The sequence below is a fragment of the Ambystoma mexicanum genome, chromosome 14 (genome assembly GCF_040938575.1).
Source record: "Ambystoma mexicanum isolate Mex_15411 chromosome 14, UKY_AmexF1_1, whole genome shotgun sequence".
NCBI classification, from domain to species: domain Eukaryota; kingdom Metazoa; phylum Chordata; class Amphibia; order Caudata; family Ambystomatidae; genus Ambystoma; species Ambystoma mexicanum.
In genome coordinates, this window is record NC_090940.1 from 444,087,376 (window position 1) to 444,102,229 (window position 14,854).

Genomic DNA, 14,854 nt, shown 5'->3' on the forward strand with positions numbered 1-14,854 from the left:
TATTTTGTGGTTTTATAGGTGTACGGGGTGTTGTTTCCCGTTCCGGGCCCATGTTTTTACTTCCGTTTCCGTATATTTACGGTCGCCGTACTTTCCGGTTGGCGCTCACTGCGGTGTCCGCTATGATGGGTGGCGGTATTGCACCTAGGGCGCCGTACGGCGGCGGTGTGGGCCGTTTTGGGGTCATTTCCGCCATCGCGGACTTTGCACTTCCGCCATGGCGTGGTGCTCGTGCCCGATGGGTCGGAATGGGCCGCACTTTGCTCCATCGTGCAATGGCGGAAACGCTATTTACGCTGTGGCGGTCCGGTCAGTCGCTTTCCGCAAGGGTCGTAATGAGGGCCAATGTGTTCTTAAAGCCTATCATTACTCCCGCTGTCTTATTGCGTGCATTCGCCTGGTACAGTTGTGTGTATTGCTGGAATTGTATTTTGTGTTTGTCTTCCTACCTTATGTGTGTCTCCTGTAGTAGGAATATGTCTGTGTTAGGTTTCTTTATCTGGGTCTGAACATTCTTCCGTTTTACTGGTGTATTCAAGCCCCTCACATTATGTGAGAGAATCAATAGTGGCTTCCCCATTGATCTATCCTGCCCCTTCTGCCCTTGTGCGCCTTATGTGTTCTTTCCCTTTCGTCCCTATGTTTGTTTGTTTGTTTTATTATTTGTAATGTGCGCCTAACCCGGAGGTAGCAGGGGCGCAGGGGCATCAAGAGGATTGTAGAGCTTAGGTTACATAAGGCACATCAAATAAAGTCCAGATATGGTTACAATGCTGGACACATCAACAACATTAAACAAAATGCAATAAGTCCTATTTACATACAATAGTTAAAATGTACATGTTTCATGCTATAGCGGAATGTATAAATGGAAACATAGGAGCTCATAGAGATATAAGTTAGTTGCCATGATCCTTGATCCAGTGGATGAGGTTGGATATGAATTGTAAGTTAGGAAGGTCTTCCCTTAAGGAGGGAGGGAGGGAGTTCCAATGTTGTGCTGCTTTGACGGGAAAGCTGCTCCCACCAGTCATAGTGCGTTTAAATCTGGGCACCAGTAGAAGGTTGGAGTTGGCCTTTCTCGAAGGGCGGCAAGATGCTTGTCTAGTGAATCTCACTATGAGGTATTGAGGGGCGGATTGGTGGAGACATTTGTGAGTCAAAAAGACTGATTTAAGGAAGATCTTGTCTTTCGTAGAGAGCCAGTTGACGGATCTTCTGATATCTGAGATGTGGGCTTTCTTTGGGAGACTTAAGGCTGCTCTTAAGGCATTGTTTTGCAGGATTTTAATATTGTTCGTGATGCATTTGTTACTACCCACGTAGAGAGCATTACAATAGTCCAGCTTGGACAAGATCAGGGCTCTAGCTAGAGTAATACAGTTGTTAGGTGAGAGGAAAGGTTTGGCTGCTCTGATTAATTTACAAGTGTAGGAGGTAGCAGAAGCCATAGCATTTACTTGTTTTCTAAAGGTTAGTGTGGAATCTAGATGAAAGCCAAGGGTTTTAACCTCCTTAGCCACAGCAATGATATTATCAATTTTGAACGAGGAATAGTTCTGGCCTAGTTTGTAAAGATTAGAAGTAGTGCCTAGTATGAGGAGTTCCATTTTGTCATCATTCAGGCATAGACCGTGTGAGGCCATCCATGCCTGGATGATGAGGTACACTCTATTTACAAAGGCCAAATCCTTGTCATAATCCCCCGTCAGCGGGATGAGGATCTGTGTATCATCAGCATAATTCGTGGAGGTGATACCCAGGCCATGAAGATCATCGAAAAAAGGGGCTTTGTGAAAATGTTGTACAGGGTTGGAGAAACACAGGAGCCATGGGGCACACCACAAGCGATGGACATAGGGTCCGCAGCTGCTAGAGGGGAGAAGACTCGCATTGTTCTATTGTTGAGGAAGGACTGAATCCAGTCAACTGCCTCTTGGGAGAAGTGGGCTGCAGACTCTAAGTGGTTACAAAGAATCTTATGGTCAACCAAGTCGAATGCTGCTGAGAGATCAAGGAGCAACAGTAGTGCCTACATGGGTGCGGTTCCTCTTGACCCCCTTCCCTCCCTGCCTCCCTCATCACCCCCTCTCCTCCCTGGTCTGACTCGGTATCCGTGGACTTTTCCCACCTAGTGGGCACCGACCCATGTTTCACCCGGGCCCCTAGGTTACTTAACCTATGCGATTCCAAGTGGTGCCTCTTCTCTTCCCCGCCAGGCCTCCCTGTTACTGGATCAAATCCATTGTTCATTCTTATGTCCAATTGGGTGCGCCCCCCCCCACATTCCCCTACTTGTTTCAGTCTCATCCAGGTGTCTGTCTCCGATGGGCCCCACTTTCGCCTTGGGTCTCTTCTCCCTCATTTCCTAGGTTGAGGGCCTTTCAATTTCTCTCCTCTTTTCCTGTGTACCATGGACCATTCCCAGCGCTCGGGTTCACGCCTGAGTGCTTCACTTCTCCTCTCATCTGTGATTGTCTCTTCCGTTTCCAACCCCAGAACTGTAATTTCTTCGTCGCAGGATGTCACCCTTTGTTCTTTCCCTTCCCATGGGAATATCGGTCCAAAAGAGAACGTCCGTTTATAGAGGACTTTTTTTCCTATAGTTTCCTGGTTACTGGGCCCATCGCTCTTCTTTTCTGTAGGGTGGCTGTCGCCAGATCTTGGAAAAGGCTGACCTCTGAACCATTTATTGTTATTGACTCTTGACCCCTTGCAGCTTTCAATATTTTCTCCTTCTCTTCGTACTAGGCTAGCGTTGCTAGGAAATCTAGCTCAGTGAGTTGAGCGCTTGCTGCTGCGATCTGAGTGTGATCTGCAGGTCGCAGGTTCGAATCCTTGCAAGGCCAACTCAGCCTTTCATCCTTCTGAGGTCGATAAATGAGTACCAATTTCGGTTGGGTGATATTGTATGTAAATATGTGCTCTGTAAAGCGCTTTGGATTAAGGCGCTATATAAATAACACATCATTATTATCATTATCTCTGGGCCTGTTCCCCTCTTCACTCCTCTTAGGTCCCACTCTATGCACCCGGTCTATTCTTATCTTTTCTGGGGTGGTATCCGCTAGCAGGGTGGCGAAGCATTGTTGGATCATGCTTTTTAGCTCGCCATCCGAGGTCGCCTCCGCCATGCCTTTAATCCTAATGTTAGAGTGTGTGGAACAGTTCTCTTAACTCCTCCATTTGAATCTCAAGGTTGTGTGTGGCAGAGGCAATCTGTTCTAACAATTCAGAGTTCTGGCGCACTTCCTTTTCCATTTCTGACAACCCCTGCTCAGTCAGGTCCACTCTGCTTCCCAGAGAGCTGATGTTGTCCCTAATTTCTTTTAGTGCATCCTTTAAATTCTCTTTCAGACCTCCGATCTGTTGTTGGGAGGAGGCTGTCATTATTTCCCCCATGCCCAGCAGACACTTTTGTAGGTCCTCTTTGTTCAGGGCCATGGCCTATGTCCCCAGGGTCTCTTCTTCCTGCCCCTCCTGTCGTGATTGCTCTTCCTGTGCTGGTTCCACCAGTTCCCTGTGCCAGTATCTTTCTAATTGTGCTTTCTTCTGACTTTTCTTAGGTGGCTGCGGGCCCTGGGACTGTTTCCCTTTGGTGCCAGGCATCTGCAGGTGTGGATGCGAGCACCCTAATCTTTGCTTCCTCTTTCCTCCCCTGTTGTGGCTTTCCTTCGGGGGTTGGACTTCCCCAGTCTTGTTAGCCCATTGTTTGCCGCATCTTCCCTCTCTTTTCTTGAGGTGTCTGTAATGCCCACCTGCTGCAGTCTTCGAATCCTGCTTGTTCGAACCTTCTGAGTGTACCCTTTCTGGGAGCCCCTGAGCCTTTTGTCCCTGGGCCGACCACTGCCTAGTGTTATGTTCTGTAAAGTTTTAATGTCCACCTGATGGGGTTTTCCCCGCCCCTGTGCAGGCTGCCGGTGCGCCCATATATCTTGTGTGCACTTATAGCCCCTGTGCAATCCGTGCCGTGCCCACTGCCCCCCAAACACGTATGAGCGCCACTGGTATGGGTTGCTGGCTGTGGGGGGAGCCTGCTGTCTGCTTAACAGATGTACCTCCGGCTCCTCGATTCCTCTTTAACGGTCCCCCTTCGCTTGGCTTATCGCTGGGCGCTTTAATGTTGCTGGGACAGTGAGGCCGCGTGTTGTTAAAGCATCCTGCTCTGTCTGCCTATGTTTCCCTTCGGTGGGGAGAGGTCTCAGGCTTCTGCTTTAGGCTGGTGCTTATTCTCTCCCTCTACCACCTGTTCCTCTCCTCACCTCCAGGTCCGCTCCTGTCCCGCCTTCCTTCGCTGTCCCCAGCCTGTTATCCTCTTCACGGTGGGCTTCTCAGTTGGCTGGGCACTCCCTCCCTGGGTTTTCACATGTCTGGCAGGGGTCTCCTTCCTTGGGACCCTCTTCACCCACTTCTCTGTGGGTCCCCAATGGCTTCCTGCTGGGCCGTATACACCTCCTCTGGTCTCCGACGCTCGCCTCCATGCGGCTCGAATCCGCTCCTCTCAGGGGGTTTTACTGCACCGTCTGCCGTTTCGCTGTCTTCGGCAGGGTTTTGGACCATTTGTTGTCCCTGTCCGCTGCTCTGGAGGTTCAGAGATGGCCAGCTTTGTTGTGTTGTTCCACAGGGAGATTCTTTTGTCGGACACTGCTTCTCCTTTCCTGGCCTCCTTAAGTGCGCACTGTCGCCGGTTCGAGCGCTGCCTGGGTTTGTTCCTCTCCGGCAGGATCTGAGCGCACATCCCACGTTTCGCCGCTATAACTGATGAACCCATATGCATGCATCATTGTCGGCCGAACCCTCACCCGAAATAATTTGTCTCACAACATTTGGTCAAGTGTTGGCAATAAAAGTCCGTAGGATTTTATTGTACAGGTATGGTTATGCAGATAACAATAATCACATATCATAATAATATCATACTTTTGGGCACCAGGTCCTGAGGTTACCCCCTGCGGCCCGTGCCACCTTCTCATGTCCCACGACTCGTTGTGGACACCGTACAGTGCCCCATACTTCTTTTCCTTTGTTGTTCTCCCTTATTTGTAGAGTGGGAGGGTTTTGTTGTAAAGAAGTAAAGTGTGGAAGACGCTGAGTGAACAGCGAACGTCCTGTTAGTTTGGGTCCCCGTTCAGAGTCCACAAAGAAATTGTGTTTTCTTAGAGCATTCTGCTCTTATTTATAAGACCCAGGGGAGCCCTGGGTCTTTGATGTGTATAGTAGTGGGGGCTGTATGCCAGCCGCCGGCCGGATAATCGACATGTCTGGCCCCCTGAGAAGGGGGCAGGTCTTTGAACCTGGGCCCTGCCTGACTGTTGGTTTTCCTCAGGTGCTTAGCACCTTGTTGCTTGGGGTAAGGTTGAGACGATTGTTCACACCTCACCCTTCCTCGGCTTTGTGTGCCAGAAACTGCGTGTCTCTGTGGCTTGTGGGGGAGAGGAGCAGGCATGGGGGCGGGAGCTGCCCCTCTCCTGGCCTGCCGGATGGTAACATCAGTTACTCTGCCACGCCTTGGGCGGCCCTGCGTGTTACGCTGACCTGGTATCCACAGGGACCCCACCCAGTCGGGTTACTCGCTGGTATGCTTCTCAGCTTTGCCCTGATGTGGTCTGCGGGGAAGGTTCTGCCTTGTGGTAGAATTAGGCGTGCTCTCCGTCCTGCCTTCTTTGCAGGGGTGTGTTGTCTTTCATGGGCGAGTGCGGTCCGGTTATTTCACTGACGCCAGCCCGTTTGATATTGTTCAGGTAGGTCTTATTGCTGTTCTTTAGTTTTGTTGCTATCCTGCATGCCTTTCTTTGTTTAAAATGTCTCTTTTTTCTCCCTTAGGTATGCAGAGCTTCAGCGCGGCGAACTGGCTTGGTTGAGCCCCGCTGGTAAATGATGGCACATTAAGAGCGCTATGATGCGGTAAGTAAGCGTTGTGCGCAGCGCTGCGAAGCCTTGCCTTTGCTAACCTGTGTTTTCCTTCCTTGTAGGTTGCGGTGTTCTTCAGCACGAGTGGAATGTCCGGAGTGGTGCCAGCCGAGAGGCGACCAGCCAGGTGAGCCTTTTGAGCAGTTCGTAATTTGTAAATGTGTCTATTGCTTTCTTTAATGTTGCCTCTATCTTCCTCTTTCAGGTCGTTCTGTCCGGGAGGCGTGCAGATTCGAGGAAGCTGTTCTCAGTAGCTGCGAGTGTTTAAAGATGAAGACTGCAGGTACGATGCTGTTGCTAATGATGTTCCTTTTGTCTCCTTGCAGGTTCTGCTTCTCCGAGATTCGAGGGAATAGCTGGACACGGTGAGCGTCATGTTGCAAGCTGCAAAGTAACGCGAAGCATGTTGTCTTGCTCGGGTGTGGTTTAAATAGCCCCAACAAAATAGTCCAGGTAAAGTAGTCCCTAGGCTACCACACCCAAAACACTAGACCGCATAGCTTGGTTCTTAGGAACCAAGCTATGTGGATGCCTCTATGTTGGCTGACAATACAATAAAGTAGTTCCCAGCACATTGTTTTTCATGGTGTATGAGCCTGGCACCATAGGCGCCAGGACTGGCCCCATGAGGGCTTTTGAAGAGGATACCAGGCTCTAGAGGCCCGAGCCCTGACCACCTGGCCAATGGGTTTGCCAGAGGGGGTTTTGGGCGAGGGTCGTGACACTGCGGCATTGCCTACTCTCCGCGTTCTGGGCTTGCCCTGGGTAGTGTTCGGCCCCTCAGCTGGGGACCCACGTTTACAATGACTTCTGATCTGGCTTATAGTTCTTTGTCAAAGGCCTGGCCAGGAGCTCACAGGAGTGCAGCCTCACTCCAGGGCGACCATCTTGGAATCCGTGTTAGGATGTTTTTTAACCGAAAGTATTGTTTTTATTTATTTTTGCATGCTTGGTTTTATGATTGTAATTATACAGTCTAAAGAAACATAGTCTTGATGTTTTTTTTACTTTAGTGACAACACTACGCATCTCCAATATCCCACAGAAAACACCACCAGCATCATTTGCTGACCATCTGTCTTTTAGGTTCATAAGTAGGAAAGTGGGGGCAGGAAACATATGTCAAGTTTTAGAGAGGTTCTTTCCAGCCAGTCATAAGGTCGTTCACCTACCTGTGGTGTCCTTTATCTGTTTCCAGCCTCAAAAGATATGGATTCTCTATTTTATTTAGAGTGGTGCACCTACCAGCACTAACAGTCAGCGTGTCGGGCCCAATGAACAAAATTGAACTGCAAAGGGCAAATAAATTTGACCTGCTGTCATCCAAATTGTAAAGTGGTCCAATGGGTTTTTATATTTTTGCATTTGTGTGATGTACATAGTGAATGGATGCATTGTAGTAGTGTGCTTGCCACACTGCTGTCATGTCATCAGCAAACCCACTGACGGTGCATGCATGCTAGTACAAGGAAAAGGCTTGCCATCTGCCTTTTTAATTGAAAAAAATGTTTTTCAAAATTTTCAATTTTTGGGAAATTCATAAATAGAAAGCATCAAACTCTGGCTACCATTTATATCACCATCTTAGTGCAAAACAAGTCAATAATAGCTTACATGAAAAAATAAATATTGAGGTTTCATTGCTACCACATACACATCAGAAAAGGGCCTGGTGCTGGGAGTGGAAAGCCTTCGTACTTAAACAGTTACCTTAAATTCTATTCAGTGATCCACATGGAACGTTCTCTCGACATAATACCAATAGTGCTGTTTCTTTTTTGCAACTTTGATTGTATAAAAGAACAAGGTAGTTCATGTTTACAAAACCTTGCTCTATTGATTAGAATGCTGTCTTTGTTTGAAAGGTGAAGTCACCTTGCATGCCAGTGTAGCATTTGTTCAGTAAATCCTTTGTTTCTTTTAGGACTCTACATCACCACTTCAGGATGTTTTACCTTACTGGCCTCAGTGGACTTTTGTTTTTGCACTCGAAGCAATTTGGATATGTCTTACATTCCTATTACCAGTCCCTGGATGTCCAGAGTAAGTCAATGAGAATATTACAACCAATGTGTCTAACAAATGCTTTTTTAGATTGGGTTAAAACTTTTGATTATTTGGATATTATGTTTGATGGTTCTCTTTGGTGTGATAATCATGTGTGGAGGCAGTGAACAAAGATTTAACTGTCAAGCTATGCAGTCTTTTGCTTCACAAGCCGTATTGGGAGCTATCAATTTAAAGCAATGACCATGGCATATCGGAACAAAATTATTGAGTCAGTGACTTCTGTGCCTTGTATTTGAGGCATCTCAAGCATGAAACCTCTGTCTATGTCAAGAATGTCTTCGGTAGGAAGCTCTTAAGACTTTCAAAGTCACCTCCTGCCTTCTTGTATTATTTAAGAATAAAATCCCTGGGTCACCAGGGGGCGCGCGGATGGAGGAAGCCTCTCTGTGAATCTCCTGACCCAGGGTCCCAAAAAGTGATCTGAGCCCCCACTTTTGACCCCTTCCCCCCCACACTAGATCGGACAGAGTGGTGGGGGAACCCTGGCAGCAGTTACTAGCCCAAACAAGAGGCAAATCGGGCCCGAATACACCGAGATTCACCCTCGAGACCGGACGGTTAAAGTGAAAGTGTAGCTTCCGGCACTCCGTGGACCCGTGCAAATCGGGGAAAGGGCACCAGAGTCTCATGCCGGGCTGTGAAACTCGAGCAGTAACTGGCCGCGGAGACGGCATGGACGCCGGAGACCGACCCGGTCTGGGGGCAGGGTGTCGCTTCCTGCATCATAGAAATATTGGAAGTTGGATGACGCCGGAGCTGGCCCCGAGGGGACCTGATCAGGCCATGCCTCGGTGCCATCCTGTCAAGGTGGGGAGTTGTGGAGCGTTGCGCCGGGTAGGGCAAAGATGCGCCCCCATCCCCAGTGAACTGCTGATGGGTACCACACCCTCCAGCCTGGTGATCACCGTGCGCAACTGAAGGTGGGGCATGTCGAAGGAATGGGTGCATAGCGCAGAGGCACGTGTTCCGTTTTAATCAGGCCCACGGATATCAGGAGATGTCCACTGTCCCGACCTGTGGATCTGCTGGCTGGGAAGGACTGGTGACACGGGCCCCACCAACGTACAAGCCCTAACATTCGCTCAGTAGACACGGTAGCCCCAGAGTGGCCGGATGGGAGGCCCACTCACTGCCTGCCTAACGCTCATTGATGCTTAGCATCACCCCGCACCACATCATATACACTGGGTTGGTGCGACCGTATGATCTGTAAGTTCACCTGGAGGGACACTGAATGCAATTCGTGCGTGTGAGACGCGGTAGCGGAGGAGCACTCGCCGCACAACACCACCAAGGACAGGAGGTGAGCGTGGTGGCAGTGTGTCGCTCGGAGGACAGACAATTGGGGAGGCTGGACAACGGGGAACACCTCAAGGTATTAAAAGTTAAGGGCAGCATTGGTACAGGGGTGGTACTGCTTTCCCGTGCTTCCAGTGCTAACCACCCTACTACTCAAAGGGCGGTAGACCGGACTCTGTTGAAAAGGGAACTAACCCTCATTCCCCCAACCAGGTGATCACCAACGAATGGGACCGGGGCGGCAACCCTGGCACTGTCCCCCTGAGGAGTGGAAAGAACACAGAGTGGAAGCACACTCCCCCACTCATAGGAGGACTACTCCAGACCCAGAGGAAGGGGGCGTGTTGAACCCCAGTGAAGGCCGCGAAGGAGGTAGCTGGGAAGGAGCTTCCATCCAGCCGGGAGCCTGTGGAGAGTGAGGGGGGCCCTAGTGTTGCATGCAGGGTGGAACGCAAGTGGGGAGTGACTGAACCCCAGATCCAGCTAACTGGTGCAGGACCCTACAGGGCAGGAGGCAGACAGCTCGTGGGTGGCGAGGTCATCGTGAGCCCCACTACAACAGAGTGGAGATGGGGTCGCCGCCACGTGGGTCCCAGAACCAACCTACCTCATAGTAGATGGATAAGAGCTACTGGATTAACCCAGAGAGGTGAGGGCCCCTGCATACGGGGCGTGTGCCCGCCTCCTGGGCTTCCCATGAGGAGAACACCCTTTCCCCTGGGACAAGGATCCAAAAGGGAGAGCAGGATTGTGAGTTGGTGTACGGAGGTGTGGGACATGTGCTCCCTCCCCCCGACCACAGTCAACAGGTCATCAGCAGCGCCCCCACCCACCCCACCCCAGACACTGCCAGCAGGTGCACAGGAGCAATAAATAGATACCTCACCGGGGGGGCGCAGCAACAGAGGCCCAGGGTTGGACAGGACATCCTAAGGTTCCTACAGCACGAGCAAGAAGGGGGATTGCGGTACATGGGCGTGAGGCAGAAATGAGCTCCCTTTGTATACGCACCACGTGCACCAATGAGGAGAATATCGGACCGAGGCCAAGGGTCAATGAGTGATGAAGACGCTGGTGCCACAAAATAAGACGTAGCGGCCCTCCTTGGAGAGATGAGAAGCATAAGGGCGGACATTGGGGGGAGAGTGGACAGGATAACTAACATAATTGACAAGATGGAAGAGAGGCTGGTGGAGGTGTAACACAACCAGTCCTCCCTGGACACACTGGAAACCCAGATTGACGTGCGGCTCATGGAGGTTGAAAGAAGGGAGGAAGAAATCCTCCTGAAGGGCGATGATCTAGAGAATCGTGAGAGGCGCAACAACCACCGTCTCTTTGGAATTCCAGAGAAAGAGAGGGAGAATGAGAAGGACATGCAAAGTGCCCTCTTCGCCATTACCAAACTCATTTTTGAAAATAATGCCATTGACGAGGCAGCGGATACACAGGGCCGAGGGGGCTGCGAAACGGCCCCAGATCAGTGCTAGTTCGCTTCCACAATTACAGTGATAGGCTCCAAATCCTAGAACGGGCCAGAAGGAAGGGGCCCGGAATGTATGGCACGGCGAAGTTGTCAGTTTTCCAGGACCTACCGTCCCTTACCCTTGCTAAAAGAAGGCTCTGTTCCCCCCTCACTAGGTGGCTAAATGAGAAGGGACTCAGATACAGGTGGCGATTCCCATTCTCCGTATCGTTTGAAGTGGATGGAAACAAATATAGACTGACAACGGAGTCAGAGATCAAAAGAGCACCAAGCAAACTGATGGGAGAAGGAGAAATCCCCCACACTTCAAGGGAAGGAAGTCGGATGAAGGTCGGTGGGAAACACCAGGAGCAAGCAGGAGGCAAATCAATGCCTTGCGGAAGATCAAGAAAATGAACACTCCCCCTGTGGAGTGGTACAGAGGCAATGGGTGAAGGCGAGCCGCCAAGGGGTTATGGACCCTTCAAGGATGAATGCCCCTTCGGGCCCGGACCCGGAGGCCCGGGTAACTTTTTTCTTGCCCCTGCCTGTGGGTGGGGGGCACTGTGTGTTGTGGTTCTTTTTTTTGGGGGGGTCCATTCGGTGGATTGGCTGGACATTGGGGTGCAGGGTGAGGGGGGTATGAAGGAGATTTAATGGGGGAGGAGGATGCGATTTTGGTGACAATAAAGGGGGCTCAAGATCATGTGGTGTGGAAAGCAGGGGGCCCTCCTTGGAGGGGGATCCCACAGGTGGTTAGGTTTTCGCCTGGTGATGCTAACAGGACGGGACCGAGCGCCGGAGGGGGGGTGGAAGGTGGGGGAGGCGGGAAGGGGGGGGAGGAACCCAAATGGTACTGGGTGATACAGTAATAGTCAGGTTTGCACAAGGTTCAGGCCAATGCAATGAAGTCTAAAAAGTGGTGGGTAGGCCACCCCCGGACAGGGATAACATGAGTATGTCGGGGGGTAACAGACCGGGGGGATGGTTGCCTACGGTTGGCACCCTGAACGTGAAGGGTTTAAACTCACCCAACAAAAGATCATTGTTGGCAAGGGAATTCCGGAGGTCTGAGCTGGATGTTAAGTTTATCCAAGAAACTAAATACGCTAAGGGGGAGGAACGAAGAATCCCTTGTGGGCGTGTAGGTCAAGAATTTTGGGGGTCCGGCCCGCTGAGAAAGGTGGGGGGGTTTGGTACAAAAGGGTTTGAGGATGGAAGTCACCAAGGTCTAGTCTGACGTGAACGGTAGAGCCTTATTGGTCTCAGGGGAGATCAGGAGGACAAAGTTTACGTTCACTACTGTGTATGCGCCCAACCAGGGACAGTTGCGATTCCTCAAGGATACAATGGCTAAAATCCTTGTAGAAAGTTCGGGGCATCTGATCACAGGGGGGACCTCAAAACATGGGCAGATCCAGCCATGGATAGGGAGAGCCCTGGGGAAAGGACATGGGAGACACAGGGCTCAATGGGGGAGTGGAGTCTGAGGGCTGTATGGCGCCATTTCCATCCAGGAATAAATGGATATACATTTTACTCCCCACCACATGGGACATATATGCGGATTGATTATCTGTACATTTCGCGACATATATAAGGGAGGAGGCTCTGAGATTGTTCCGATCACGTGGTCCGACCAGGACATGGTGACAGTGGATATACAGTTGGCGGGCATCTCTCCAAGGGGTTCGAAATGGAGGTGCAATGAATCGCTGTGGAAGGATCGGGTGTTCCTCAAGGAGATGCAGAAAGAAATAGAGGAACACTTTAAGGTTAACGATGCCGGGGAGGTTGTTGTGAGGACCGCCTGGGAGGCTGGGAAGACTATGTGGATAGGGATCTTAATTCAGGAAGGGGCCTATAAAAAGAGGGAAAGGGCGATAGTTGAGAGGAGACCACGGGAGGAGATTAGTCATTTGGATGCACAGGCCCATGACCCCTTGGGGAACCGGGCGGAGAGTATACAGAAGCCGACGGGTAAGAGGGAGGAACTGAGACTTTTGGAAGAAGCGAAGGTCATCCGCAGCAAACAGAAATTTTATGAAAAGGGGTATAAAGCAGACTCCTGATTGGCTGCACGACTGAGGGGGCAGCGCGCGGAAAGGTGTGTCACGGAAATAGGAGGGTGGGCTGGGGTAGCAGGTTTGGTGGGGGAGGGTATTCCGGAGGCTTTCGCAAACTACTACGAGAAGTTGTATGCATCAGAGGTCGCCCCCGAAGCACAGGAGGTAGGTGCCTACCTGGAGACCATTAATCTGCCCATACTCTCCGTGGGGCAATCCTTGGCACTGGATTCCCCCATAACGGAGGAGGAGGTAAAAAAGGCTGTGGCGTGGTTACCGACGGGGAAGGCACCTGGGAGGATGGCTTCACCTCTGGGTTCTATGAAGCATTTCTCCCCGCCCTGCTCCCTTTCCTGACAAAGCTATTTAACCATATACTCGACTCAGGCAGTGCGCCTGAATTGTTTTTCCGCGCCTTGATTACCGTGATCCCCAAGGAGGGCAGAGACCACCGGAACTGTCGTGCATATCGGCCGATCTCGCTCCTCAACACTGACGCCAAGTTATACACCGGGTCATTGCTACGATAATGGAAGTCTATATGCCAAGCCTGATTCACTCGGACAAGGTGGGGTTCATTATGGGGCGACAGGGAGCGGACACGATGCGGAAGACACTACATTTAATGTGCGCATCTCCAGACTTGGGTGGGGGGGCCTGTCACTTCTTTCAATAGACATAGAGAAGGCCATTGGCTTGGTGGAATTGGGTTTTCTTAGGACCGTTTTAGTCAAATTTGGTGTAGGGGAAAGGTTGCTACGAGGGATTCTAGCAGTGTATGCATCCCCTATGGCTTCAGTGATGGTGAATGCGTGGTTCTCGAGGTGGTTATCGCCCGGAAGAGATGTCAGGCAGGGGTGCCCCCTTTCCCCAACCCTGTACGCTCTGTCAATAGAACCCCCTGCCCAGCAGATCAGGGATAACCCAGGGGAGCGGGGCATCAAAATGGAAGGGGTGGAATATAAGGTTGCCCAATATGCGGATGACATGAAGCTGCACGTGACCGCACCTCTGAATTCTGTTCCAGCGGTCCTCCAGCTGATAGAACACTATGGCGCTCTGGCCGGGCTGAAGATTAATAGGGAGAAGTCAGTACTCTTCCTCCTGGATGGGGATAGGGATGGGGATATTGAAAGGTTCACCCCACTTGGGCTGGAGGTTAACGTGATCATGTTGCAATATTTGGATGTCTATCTCACAAGGGACTTGGATAACCTATATGCAGCCAATTTCTCCCCCTTGATGCATAGAATACATGAGGACATAACAAAATGGCAAAAGCTGTTTCCTGGTTGATTCGCCTGAATGCTATGAAAATGGTGGACCTCCCGAGGGTGTTATACTTATTTCCGATGTTACCGATACGCATACCAGAGGGATTTTTTTGGGATGTACCAGGGGCGTTACACAGGTTCCTCTGGCAGGGGAAGAAGGCTAGAATCCCCAGGTCACCCTAATGTTACCAACGGAAAGGGGAGGGGTTAGCCTTCCAGATATGCAGCTGTACTATAAGGCAACTCAACTTAGGGTCCTGATTCCCCACTTGCGGTCCCAGACAGATCATCAATGGGTGGCGATGGATAACTCCCTTCTGAGCACGGCCTCGGTTGGGGAATGGTTGTGGGTACCCAGGAACAAACTGCCAAGGAGAATATGGGAGCACCCCATCCTGGGTACCATATGGGAGATCTGGAGACAGGGGGCGGATATGAAGGGGATCACCACGTGGCCCTCAGCTCTGGGTCACCTGTGTGTGCCTGGCATTAGAGACAACATGCCCAGCCCAGGAAGGTTTCAGGAGTGGTACGAAGCGTGCCTAGAAAGGATAGGGCACCTTTTAAGGGGGGCAAATTCATACCGATTGCGGACTTAGAAGAAGTCCTGGGCATAGGCAAGCTCTCTCTGTATTCCTTTTCCTGCAACTAAAAGGGGTGCTCACGGATGCGAGGGTACAGGATAAGACCTGCAGAGAGCTCACCCCCTTTGAGAGGTTGCTGGACAGGGGCACGACGATGCGAGGGCTAATTTCGGCCATGTATGGCTC

The 14,854-nt window shown here is 50.9% G+C and overlaps 1 protein-coding gene across 1 annotated transcript in view; it reads left to right on the forward strand.

The window, feature by feature from the left end:
- HGSNAT (heparan-alpha-glucosaminide N-acetyltransferase) overlaps nt 1–14,854 on the forward strand; it is a 2,225,524-nt gene that overhangs the window by 1,400,918 nt on the left and 809,752 nt on the right. The window contains exon 12 of the mRNA XM_069637664.1: nt 7,835–7,953. Coding sequence (XP_069493765.1) covers nt 7,835–7,953 — 119 coding nt within the window. The remainder of the gene's footprint in view (nt 1–7,834; nt 7,954–14,854) is intronic.